The sequence below is a fragment of the Manis javanica genome, chromosome 1 (assembly GCF_040802235.1).
Source record: "Manis javanica isolate MJ-LG chromosome 1, MJ_LKY, whole genome shotgun sequence".
Lineage (NCBI taxonomy): Eukaryota > Metazoa > Chordata > Mammalia > Pholidota > Manidae > Manis > Manis javanica.
This window is the reverse complement of record NC_133156.1, coordinates 28,666,762-28,680,053: the sequence shown is the minus strand read 5'-3', so window position 1 is coordinate 28,680,053 and position 13,292 is coordinate 28,666,762. Positions and strand designations below refer to the sequence as shown.

The 13,292-nt window shown below is 36.0% G+C and overlaps 1 protein-coding gene across 10 annotated transcripts in view; it reads right to left on the bottom strand.

Annotated features, from left to right (window-relative positions):
- Window positions 1-2,600: 2,600 nt before the first annotated feature.
- Window positions 2,601-13,292, bottom strand: part of CSNK1A1 (casein kinase 1 alpha 1) — a 43,492-nt gene continuing 32,800 nt past the window's right edge. For 2 of the 10 annotated variants that reach the window (XR_005054706.2, XR_005054708.2), the window contains 4 exons: window positions 12,734-12,840; window positions 11,645-11,793; window positions 7,999-8,390; window positions 5,443-7,279 (listed from right to left, as the gene is read on the bottom strand). Coding sequence is in view for 7 of the 10 variants with exons in the window: in XM_036994012.2 (XP_036849907.1) it covers window positions 8,338-8,390; window positions 11,645-11,793; window positions 12,734-12,840 (309 nt within the window). In the remaining 3 variants the exon portion in view is untranslated. Of the gene's footprint in view, window positions 5,048-5,442; window positions 7,280-7,997; window positions 8,391-9,494; window positions 9,887-11,639; window positions 11,794-12,733; window positions 12,841-13,292 lie in introns of those variants that run through there. The other 8 variants (XM_073230882.1, XM_073230904.1, XR_005054707.2 and 5 more) reach the window with 7 other exon arrangements.

Sequence of the window (13,292 nt, the reverse complement as noted above, 5' to 3'; positions counted from 1 at the left end):
AATCAAGATCTGGGTACCAGGTGTGCTCACTGCTACTATAGTATCACCGCTGAACACAGCTAGTTAATAAAAGCATTAAGTACACACACACAGTGTAACAATCATGAAAGACAAAAGGGTGAGAACTGTTGCAAATTAAAGGATACTACATAGACAAAACCAGGCACATAATAAGTGATCCTTGCATTGGATCCTGGACAGTTTGAAAAAAAGTCATGGAACGACACTGGGATAACCGATAAAAACTGGACTGGACTACAAAATGGGATCAATATTAAAATATTCTGGTTTTGATCATACCAAAGTTCTTGTTCTTAGAAAACCCACTCAAATACTAAGGTGTAAGGGGGCATGCTATGTAACCTACTCTTAAACAGTTAAAAGCAAACGTGCAAGGTAGGAGTAAATGGGGCAAAATGTTAACTGTTTAACCCGTTAAGCTTATGGGTACCACTATCCTATTGTAATTTTGTTTCAAATGGTATAAAAATGTTACAAAAAGAAAAAGCTTAAGAACACCTTAAAGTGAAAGGACATATGAAACATTACTTCTAAGGGTACTGACTCACTTCACTGAGATGATCTAGCGCTATAGCTTATCTTGTTTCAACCCATGATCCTATTACTTAGTAATTAAATGGGCAACTTGTTTAATCAATGAAAAGGGACATGTCTATCTTTTCTGAAAATAAAGTTAAAACATCCATATTAACATTTTCAATGGCATCAAAGAAACGTAGACCTAAATTTTGCTATAGGCATAGAAGTTTGAGTAACTGAAAGTACTTTTCACAGCTGCCAAATTTCATCGTGTGATTTAATGTTTCCTCCAAGTTAGATACACACGAATAGCGACATTATGAGAACTGAGATTTGAACCACATACATTCCTCCAGTTGAAGCCTGACTGGTACCTTCAGCAAGTCCATATCCAGATCATAAAGGTCTTTTATACTGTTTCCTTATCCAACTATTTATGTCCTCCACAAACGCCTTTCTGCTTTTGTGTAATGATCTTTCAACAGCCATTTACAAATGGGTTCCCTACCCCAATCTATTCATCAATACTTGTGACCCCTCCAAAGGGCACTTCCAATATTGCCCGTTCCTTTTAAGGGCTCTGAAGCTGTTTCATCTACCTGCCATTCTCAGTCCTGTCCTTATGTCAGACTGTTCACTTGCCACTCCCATCTAAAGTCTCTGTTGTTTAGACTTTTACTCTTCCCAAAGCCTCAAACTCCCAAGACTGAGTCGGATATCTCAGGTAGGTGCTCCCAGAGCACCTTAATGCTTCCTCTTCAGCAATGGCTACACTGTAGTATAAAATTACTCTCCTCTACACTATGATTTCTTAAAATGGGAGTCCCCATGACTTCTGAATTTCCTGTACCTGGTACAGCTCCTACAATCTAAAATCAATTTGCAATGTGGACTGATGCCAATCTTCCAGCTCTTCTGCATATTTACCTATGAAAGACATGTATGGCTGCAGTGATAAATGGCCAAGTAAAATAGAAAAACCTTAAACCTCAAATGAGTTTACAACTTTGACGCTCCAGTTGGCCTCCTCACAATGAAGGGCTTGGTTGTATTAATCTCTTGGGACTTTCTCCACCTCCATTTTATTCTTCTACTAGTGCAGAAACCACCTCATGAGTCAGGTGCTTTGACTCAGATTTTGCATGGTATTGACACCAATTAACACTGCTCCGAACTCTTAAAACAGTATTACAAACATGTCTTCCTAATTTTGATCCAGATAGGTGTGCCTGGCAGGCAACAGTGGGAGTGCCTCAAAACCCCTCTTCAAGGGAAAAGGCAAAGGTAAAAAGTGGAATTAACAAATTCACCCTCCAAGGCGAAAAGGGGCAGCAATCAAACAACTGTTAACAGGTGGGCTCCAAAGTGGCCGAGTCTTCATTCTCAGTGTGTAATTCTAACCACTGTGGGTTGACAGTCTCAACCAACGGACACAGTGCATTTGGCCAACCTGAAATGTGTCTGGGACAGCCAGGACTCTTAACAGCTCTGATACTGCTCAACATTTTTGCATTATGTCCTCAAAACTGGTCTAACAAGTCATCGCAGAAAACAAATCAGTTTACTTCAACAGTATTACTGTTTGATGATTAAAAACAAACTGCAGACTGATTTAGATTAACAACGCTAGATTCACTGCTGCCTTTCACCATTTCAAGAAACCAGATTTTCAATATTGAACACATTCCAGAGAAGGTATGGAAATTTGGGATTGGGGGAAGAATCCCCCAAATACAAGCAATGTTATGGTCTCAGTCTCTTTAACAGGGGCAGCACACCTGACACATGGACTCTCTCATCTGATATTTTCCAGTGAATGTTAGATAGGGCTCACTAGCTTGGGTTCTAAAATCCTTTTGCTCAGTATTTTTATTGTAACAGAAGTTTATCATTATTACAGTATACTCTGCTTGAAGCATTTTAATAGTATATCAAGGACTAGTAAAAATAGGGAAACCTCAGTATTTGTTGATGGAGAATAGTGAAAGCAAACCTCCAAACTCTTATTGGTAGGGCTGTAGGAGCATGAGCACAACCATATGGGGAGGAGATAACCAGTCTCTCCCTTCACATATATTTTATTAGTTTGTTATACCTTCCCCAAACAGAGACATTCAACAGTAGTTAGAATGGCCATCTCCCAACATTTAAAAAAAACTGCACCCCCCCCAATGGGTGAACAAAGTAAGAGCAGTAACCTAGAGTTCAGCGGAGTATGCCACTGTGGAGCCTTAAGTGGTGAAGTCTTCCGATTTCAGAGCATGTCTTCAACTTGTATCATCATGTTAGTGGAAAAACAACATAATTTAATTTTGATGAAATGAGATTCATATCCCGACAGGATTAGTAACAGCATTCACTGAATTTCACATTCTTCTTTTGTGAACTGTGAAGAAAATGAATGGTAGCTAGGAGACCAATGGTATTCCAGCTCCAGCTGCAGATGGAATGACAACATACCACGATAAAAACACCTCAATTTTGATTTACAAAGCTAACAGCAGTTTTAAATCTGCAACTTACAGACCAACTACACCACAACCTTTTCAAATGGCAAAAATACAAAAAAGTGTTACAAAAATATTTCAGAAAAAGTGCATAGTCTAAGTGCATAGTAAATAAAAGCACTGAAAAATATTTTGCTAGAGGGAGTTCAGCTTGGAAGTTATTACCAAAGCTAAACATTTTTATTTTACACTAACTATACTCAAAAATAGCTTTATGAGACTGATTTCTGGCTAAAAGTATCAAAGGGTTTATTAGTCAAGAAACAAATACCTTAACTGACATGGGTGGATATAAAAGAAAGAAGCTGCCTACCCCAGAAGTTCACACTCATTGAGATTTCTGCAGTACAATGGTGCTATTAATATTCTTTATGACAGAAAGTGGTAATCATGGAATTAATTATTGCTAAAGTACTTTTCAAAAGAAAAAAAGGTAACAAATGAAATCTGACACAGTCTGACCGAACACGTGTCAATTTACAGTTCCAAGGTTATTTTACAAAATACCTACATTTACACAATAAGCTTCTGGCAGCATTTTCAGACAAAAGTTCTTTTAATTTGTCTTGACATAAGTCAATAATTTAGGTTATTATTTAAAGAACTGTTTTTATCTTGGGTCAGAAAGAGAAAACAGCTGCATATAATATTTAAAGCAGCAAATTAACTTGTAGAAATGGGTGGAGGCCGAGGGATGATCAGCAATCATAGGAACCTCACTGAGGCTCTCCAAGTTTGAGTTAATCTGCTCAAAGCCATTAGTAGAAACTTGAAAAACTTCATTTGTAGTTAAACCCTTTAATGCTTTCATTGGTATTCAAAATCAGTCCAGCTGTTAGTCCAAGGCTGCAGGAGTGACAAAGCCAGAGTCCTGGCAGTCGCAGCTCTAGACACTGTGCCTGCAAGGCATTTAAAAGAAGAAAAATGAAAGAACGCCTTTCCCCTTTACAACTAAAAAAAAAAAGATTTAAATAATTTGAGTAAAAGTTGTAACACTAAACCTAAAATGATTTGTAAAGGAATATTATGCAACAAATGGCCTGAAGTAGTCTATTAAAAAACTGGGAAGATTTTTGATTTCATAGTGAGTCAGCAAGGCATTTTGCTATTTAAAAAAAATCTCATTTCCTTACAGAACGTTTTTAGTTTTTAATGAACTTGTAAACAAAAAAGCTCCCATTTCAAAATAAAAACAAAATCCCAGGTCATATAGATGTTTATAGTGATTACATTTATCTAAGCAACATACATACATGTTCAATTTTAAGATGTTAACTAAATTTCTGTGACAAATATGCATTCTTTTAAATACCAGAACATTATAGTTAATGCAGAGTCCTAAGGATATTCTAGTAGTCACTAAGTTTTTCTTAAGTCTTCACTTTAGATGCTGTTATTTCTAGCACAGGTAAGCAGGCAGAGTCTTTCATATGCTCAAACACTGGAATCTTTGGTTGCTACCACAACAGCTGGCTTGCGAACAAAGAGCCGGCCACTTTTAGAATGTTGTAAGTGAACAACTTGCAAACCCCAGGGGTGAATAAACCCTAAGAATGCACAATTGTGAGCATTTACAACCATCACAACTGTGGCTGAAGACTGTTCATGCCATTCTTCTGAAATGAGATCTCAAACAGCAGTGTAGTTCAAAATAAAATATTTCAACAAAAAATTGGCATATGCACAATTTCTCCACCAATTTGTGTGTCAACCATTTAGTTAACTTTTCCACTTGAAAAAATGCAATAGAAAACTGGACACCATGTTTCACTATCTCAGTTAATATTCACAATTACAGCGGCTACAACTCAGGACACAGCATCACCAATGCTGTCCAGAGCCAGTTTATAATGAAATTAAGTTCTTTATACCAAGTAAATGGTTGTCCACAACCACTGGCTAGTGTACATGTGAACTATAATTTCTAGATTTGGGGAGAAACAAATGCTGCTCCAATCATCTGCTCTGCTTCTTCTGTTCCTTGATTCATGCTTAGAAACCTGTTTTAAAAAATCAAAACAAAAAACAATGTTAAAATTCCAACTTAAAAAACTTAAAAAAAAAAAAAAGAGAGAGAGACTACACCCAAAATAAGAGATTGGGTGGAACTGGGCCAATAATTACTTTAAAATGGTGATCCATGTTGTTTTCATCTATCTGGAAAGCACTGGCTCAATTTTTTAAAGCCTAAAAAATTACCTAACTTTTGTTATGGATGCCACTAAGTGGGAATGGTATACAGCACATTAAAGCCTCCCCGTCAGCATAGTTTTCAAGCTAGAGAATTACTGGTAATTCCAATGGGCCTGGTTTGTTTACTTCTGTAATTCTAGTACCTAAACATTATTATATATTCAAATATTTGTCAAATGAACAAAAAATAGATTGCTTTGCCTTAACTAGAAAGCATAGTTTTAATCATGCTATGATCAAGAATCTTTCCATACATTATTTCTGTTACAAATGAATTTTTATATTAAGTGCATTCAATGCATAATTATGAATTATTCCACTGAACATAAACCGAATAGATGACTTTAGTACAGAAACCTCACACCTTTAAAATACTTCACTGCCATCAGTTACATTAAAAACATGAGGTTTTGTTACTGATCTGAGAATGTAAACAAGTGAGGCTTTTGTTACACTTCTCAAGCCTTCCCCCTCTAGAAACACTCCCTACCCCCACCCACAATTAGAGCCTAGGGCTTCTACATAAAGGCAGGTTTTAAAAGAAAGTAGCTTCAGGTAATAATCGCTGCATGCTTTGTCTATGGCTAATGGCAACCAGAGGAAATAGAACTCCTCTCAGCAGTAACATGAAAATCCCACCAGTACCCTGTTCCCACACCTATAGCCCAGCTTTAAGGCATCAATGCCCCTTGGTCCACCCACTTGCAACTCTTACAGCAGACCTAATTCTAGCTCATTCCAGCCCACTCTGTCTTACTTTTAGCACAAACTATGTTTTTGTCAATCATAAGCTGCTCCTTTTCTTGGGCTACTCAAGCATTTGTTGGACTATCTCCAGTAGGCTTTATGGATAAATAAAATGCTTCTGTAATTTACTTTTCATGCACATATGCCCTTGTTTTTCCTAAGACAATACCAATCATTTATATATAATTTCTTGGTAAATATTCTCTCACTTGCTAACTAGTTTTTTCACTGACGAACAAAGTCATCTTCATTTGAAAAATTTTTTGTGCTAACCCCCAAGGACAATGGGGCAAATGCTATATGTACTTCTGTTTGTTCATAGTGCCTATCAACAGAGCAGGTGCAAAATAAACCTTTGATGCCTGCCAAATACTATGTCTATACAGAAAATGCTAAAAATGAAAGACAATGAAAATTTCTGAAAATGTACTTCACCACAAGAGATACTATCTGTTTGATGTACATTATCAAACAGGATTAGCAAGGTAAACATAAAGAGAAAAGGCTGTCCTATAAAGCCTGAATTTAAATATCTGATCATATTCTATAACCTAATTCCAAAATTTTAAAGCAAATTAAAACCATGGCTTAGCTAAACAAAAATGACCATTACCTCTCACGCCCCACCATGAGCATTTGGTTTCAAGTCCTGCAATTATTCTTAAATATGATACAAAGACAAATTTCACAACTACTAAAATTGTTTTTTATCACAGCTTGCTTGTGCAATTACATTATATTACTACATCAAATACCCAAACAACTTTAAAATGGAGACCGCTGTCACTAACAAACTAAAAAGTAAACATGTTACATTGTCAAAATACTAGAAAACTCTTGTATCTTTAATAGAAGTAAATATTATATCTAGATAAGAATTATATCTGTTCATCTTTTAATCTAATATTTGGGGAATTGCTGGGTCAATTCATGATTACAATTGTTTACGGATTGGTTAAAGGCTACCCTAGCAATACTCCTGGTAGAATAAAGCAGTCAAATCCAGATTTAACTCTTCAGATTGGTCAGTGGTAGGATACGCTATCCAGGGATCAGTGTTTCTCCACTGAATTGTCTTAAGACATTACTGAAGTTTGCTTAAGGAAAAATCTCAATAGGAACGTTCAGCAGGTATTCAATGTTCAATCTTCAAGGCTAAGCATTCTTTTTTCCCTGGTGTGCATTAGTTCTTGGTTTTTATTTTGTAGTTTAGGTGATGTCTCCTGGCTTCTCAAAGTCCGAAAACCAATCTTCACTGTAATAGTGAAAATAAGGAATAACTTCCTTTGTTCCTAAAAAAGAGGGAAAAAAATGTTAAAACAGGGTTGGAGGATTAATGTGATCATTCAGGAGTTAATAGCTACATTTAAGTTTCTTTTCAAATCTGCAAAAGGAAAAACAAATTTTTTTATTTTTACACAGCCTGGAGATTTTATCTCTCAATCTGAAAAGTATGTTCTGCTTCTATTTGTGAACTAACTTCTGAGGTCCCTGATATTAAAAAAAAAAAAAAAAAGAAATAGAACCACAAACTAGCTCAAAAGGATATTTATGTAGTAGCAAGGCTTAGAAGTATGACATGGACTTTGAAATATAGGATCCTTTAATACAGTACATGACGTAACTTTTAAAAAGCAATTCTGAATATAATATTGACATTCACTACGCAATACCATTTAACTTTTCCTATACATTCTTGTGGTGGTTTTTTTGGCCCACAGAATCAGAATCAAGCCTGGAGAATTCTGAATCACACTGGCAGTATAAAAATCACAGAAGAAAAACAAAACTAAAATAACTCCTCCTTGACAGAAACTAAAAAAATATTACATTGGGAAAGATAAAGAATAGACTTTTTATCATTACAAGTAAGGTAAATGACAACTTTGGTATAGGAAGTACAATTCATCCCTAAACTGCATTTAAGAACAGACTGGTGATCTGATTTTGCCTTCCCTATCACAGAATTCATTCTGCTACAGATTTCTGAGGTTGTTGAGTTTAAAAATACCTGTTACAGTTGATTCCTTCCCCAACGGGGCAGCATGTCTGCATTATACACCACTGTATCACAGTGAACACTATACTCTCTTCTTCAGGGCTTCTGACTGTTGTTATCATCCAAGTTGAAAAGTCTGATAGGTCCAGCAAGCCTTGGAGACGTGGGCTTCAGATCACGACAAATTAATTCCTGCCCACTCATCATTTCCTGTTGGGTTATTTAGTTCTTTTCTGTCCAGCTTTATTGTCTGCTGAAAAGAGCTGACAAAAATGTCATCAAGCAGATGCAGCTCCCTGGCACTTCTCTGGATTGAGTGTATTCAGAGCAGATCAGTCTTCTCCAGACATTTCATGGTCTTCCCCTGTGATTTGGATTACCTTGCTGAGTGACCAGCCACGTTCCTAGCAGCAATTGGTGAAGTCAGAAAAAATTAAGCTAGACATAAATGGTAGGTGAAGCCCAGTAAATACTGGAAGGCAATTCAAGAGAGTCCATGAACATGGTAGGATAATGTAATGGAAAAATATTCCTCATGTCTTGGATATCAACAATTTGACATCTGTATATACAATTACGATAACACAATGCTTAGTATTGATGGCTGGAGTAGTAAACAGATGGGTTAAGATGATGAGAAAAGAATTATGTGAGGATCCACCTTTGGCTTCACTGCCTTCTGAAATTCTCCCCATCTCTGCCCTCAATGAAAGAAGTGGTGAACTTAATTGGATTCTCAATACCCTAAAAATATTTCCTTTTCCTTTCCTACTTCTTAAATGTTTTTTAAAAAGTACTTTCCTAATTATTACATACAGTTGAAGAAAATAAGAGTGAAATGCATTTGGAAGTGTATCTAATGTCTTTTATTTTTCTCTATACCATATGTAAAAATAATAATCATCTTGTGGTATGTGAGCACTTAGAAATAATATAGATCACAGCAGACATTAGGAAAGATGCCTTGTGCCATCATTTGGGGGAATTTTTCCAAGAATGGATATTCCTATAGTAGAGATCTACTGGCTAAAGATTCATTTAAGAAACTGAATTCTCTGACGTGGAAACCTCTGAAAGTGTAACTCCATGAATGACTATGTTTAAAAAGTACCTTCTCAAATTTTAACTAGAAAAAATTAATATGGTATGACCATCACTGAACGGATTTCTTGGAATCCAAGCAGTGAGTCGCTGAGATGCACAAGCTCTTCCTTGAGTGAAAACCAGAGCACGCCCTGGGAGAGCATGCTTTAAACACCCTTCAGTACTTAAGAGATTGGAATCAGGAGCAAGAAACCTAGAGCAGTTGTTTTCTGACTCCAGACTCCATAGATTTCTTGATGACCAAAATAATAGGGTTAAGGGGTAGAAGTCAGGGGAATAGGCTCCCCATACTTACTTTGTGCCACCCTCAACTTTGCTAATACTTCTATGGCTTTATATGTTGGGGTTTTGTGTCAGATTTGGTTGGGTTCTATATCCAAAACAAAACAAATGCTTTCAAGAAGTCAATGGTCAAAAATATTTTTGTTTTTATTCTGTGAAGTGGCACATTTTATTAGCAATACTTTGCTCAGAGTCAAAGTGTACCATCCGGAAGTTCATCTCTGAAAGTAGTCAGTCAATGAAATGATGTGTTTCATAAAGTCCATTTTCAAAAATTTTCTAAGTCTGTGTTTATATAATAATTTGTATAACCCCTGTGTCTAGTAACATGAAATTTTCTAAGATTTGAAGGTGCTTTTATGAAAAGTAGCTACAATACAAAATAAGGATTAAACTTAAGTTTAATTACAATTTTTTTTCCAAGAAACATACTAACTCAGGATAGAGATCTACTGGCTAAAGATTCATTTAAGAAACTTAATTCTCATCTTCTTCAACTTCTCATCTTTAAGACCTGGATAAGGCAGGACAAAAATTCTACTTGTTTATTGAGTTAAGAGACACACAGTAAACTAACAATGAACTAGTTCAAAATAAGCTAAATCTTTCTGATGGCTGCTAAATGTCTGAAGTGAAATGTTATAGGTCAAATGAGATTTCAATCTAATTTCATTTCAAGAAACTACAATGTGATGATCCTACTATCCCAGCTAGCTTTAGGCAAAAATAGGTTTATTTTGTGGGAAAAAGAAAATACAAGTGTCAAGTGAAACAAGTCCTCAGTTAGGATGCTCTATTTGGTCTCACCTAAATGGCAGGATCATTTCTCAGTGATGCTAGCAATGTACCTCATTTAAGAATTCCTTGGCATTACAATTAGTTACACAGTGATTCAAACACTCTAAAGGGGCAATTAAGTCCAACTGAGATGCAGAGGCAGAGCAATGGGCAGGCATTAGTGTTCGCTAACCTGAGCTGAAATTTCTTTATCTAAGAACCCCCACTACATTAAACCTGCAATTAATTTGTAGAAACCCATGGAAGAGAGGCACCTCAACTTCACTCCTACTGGATGAGCTGCTGGGATGAGGATATCAGTTAAGTATACTTCTTTGTAAAGTATGCTCAGATTAGAGTCTGTTTTTAAATCACAAAATTGGTTAAATACAACACTAAAAATACGGACCAAAGACAACCAAGTTCAGACTAGGGCAGTCGTTCATTAATTAAATTAGAAACCAAAAACCAACCCTTACCTGCCCACCACTTCCAGAAAGTAGGCAGGTATCAGGAGGTCACCCCCATAAGGGGGTAAGAAAAACAAAAAACATGAAGCACAGGGGTCAAACTGCATGGCAACAGTGGTTAAGAAATAGACCTGTGCCGTAACAGTTCCACCCGTCAGTCGCAGTAAGAGTGCCGAGAAAGACAGAAAGGAAATAAATTAACAGTCAATGGCATTTACCCCAGTTCTCCCCCGACCAATTTGCAAGGCCTAACTTCAGAATTCAATTCTACAATGGACCCCTAAACCCTTAATATTTGCAAGATCTTAAAAAATAAAGTGAAATACAAAAGAATCATTTTGAAATTAAGAACATATATAGTTCAACAGCCATTAAAAAAGATTCATTTTTGTGACTTGGGAAGATGTGTCGAGCTTTTCAGTTACTTGAGCACTAAAGAGACTAAATGAGATGCTCTGAAACTGAGAAGATAGACACTTTGGGGGCAATGCCAGACTCACCTCTTGAAATTATATCATGTTCACAATTTTGAATTTTAAATGCTAAAGCATTAACATGCAGAAAAAAATTCATAACAATGTTAGTTTGAAAAAATGTCAAAATTCCCTGGCTAACCAGATTCATTATTAAAAAATCAACAAGTGTTAGGTCTAGGATTTTGGACTGATTGATCAATTATACCATATTCCCAACACCAATTGTTTATTTTGGAAAGGGTTAAATGAATGAGTAAAAAAAGATGCAGTTGTTAAAAATGACCCAAAATCCCAAGAGAAATGATATAATATATATACACATATATGTATATACAAATACATATACATATATATATGAACAAGGACATTTGGGTTTAAAGTTAGTAGTCAAATTTTCCAAGGACGTCTTTTTTCAAAAACAGAGAGCCAAATTTGTATGTATTTTAAAACCACCTCCTCAATCTAACACTGTTAGAAATAAATGAATAACCCAATTTTTTGTGTTCAATTTTTTTCCCCTGTAACGTCACTTGGTTCTTGGCTACTAACCTTTCATGTTACTCTTGGTTTTGTCAGTTTGCTTGCCTGTGGGGGTTTGGGCCTGCTGACCCTGCCCACTTGAAGAGGCTGCCTGCTGAGCTGCTTTCTGCTTTAACATTGTCCAGTCAAATGTGTAGTCATATTGGTGGTTCAGGGTCCTGGAAAATAGAAAATTATGTGTGTTAACCCTCCCATAACAGAGTCCAGTTAAATTCTCTACTTAACTTTCAAGACAGTGAGAGAATTTTTTTAAGGAAACAAGTATTTTCTCTGAAGTGTGGTAGCCTCCAAAAGATTTCTTTCCTTATACATGATTTCTTATTTTAACTGTTCAGCAAATGAATTCCACTTTTTACATGTTACAATTGGAGGAAAATGGTGTCACTGTTTTGGTTTTTGGTCTACTGTATCAGTAAGAATAATCTTCTCCTTCTTCAAAAAGAAGCTGCCTTTCAACTTCCCTGGACGGGGCAGGGTAGTAGAAATGAAAGGCAGTATGAACCAAAGACACTAAAAGTCACCCTGTCAATTATCAAGGGGGATACTCATAGTAGGTATCACCTACTAAAAACACATCAGAGTAGGTTTGGGACTTTTGAGTTAGTTGGGGAAATTTCTATGCTGGTAGTTTGCAATCACTTTTCTGGGGTTAGAGGAATACAATACTCCAATTCCTACTCTCTTCCAACTAAGATTTCGAGCCAAGGGCACACTAGAGGCTGGGCCTACCTCCACACTATCATAGACTCCATAATTATAAGATATTTTCATTGTTTTTCATTTTGATATTAATTAGGGTTCTGTACAAAGGCTGGAGTGTTCCAAGGGCAAACAACAGATCTAATGTGAATTGCAATTATTGTAGAAAAGCTAGCTTCTACTTGGGCTTTGGTTCAATCATTTCTCCATCCAAAACTAAAGTAACTTCAAATTTATTTGCACTACAAATGGGAAAATGCCAAACGAACTGTTTCTTATTATTTTACTCCTGCTGGTAGGATCCATCAAACTTTGCTACTTATCAGAATTGGTATATTGGGTGGGTTTGACTAATTTCGCTCATTGGCCTTTACAGTCTTAAACACCTTAAAAACTGACCTGAAAAGAATGCGGAATAGCTGCCTCAGGTACATGTAATCCGGGGCTTCCTCAAAGCGCAGCCCACGACAATAGTTTAAATACATGGCGAATTCTGCAGGAAATCCCTGTAAGTTCAAGAATCAAAACATCAAGTAAAAAAACCAAAAACTTTTTTTTAAACAGAAAAACAAATATATTTAAATGCAAGCAAAAAATGTGTTTGAGGAGTGTTTTACTACTTCACCAGATCTGAGAAATAAAGTATAAAATGATTTGGTAGCCTCAAATTTAACAGAATTTCATCATCCCAATCTCTTTATTATGTATAATAATACATAACATTGGTTAAGAGTGAATTTGCATCCTTTTCTTACAGTCTAGTAATTCGATGGCAATAATAAACAAATGACAAAATGGAGGCCAGTAACACAGAAGAAACACATTTGGGGTTGGAGTACAGGTTTTAAGTCAGGCATATGATTTTGAAATACCTATAATTCATTAAGATAAATACACTGGGTTGGCTCTTAGAATAGGAGTATAGAAGGAAGTTAGAGATTTGGAAGTTTTAATAAAG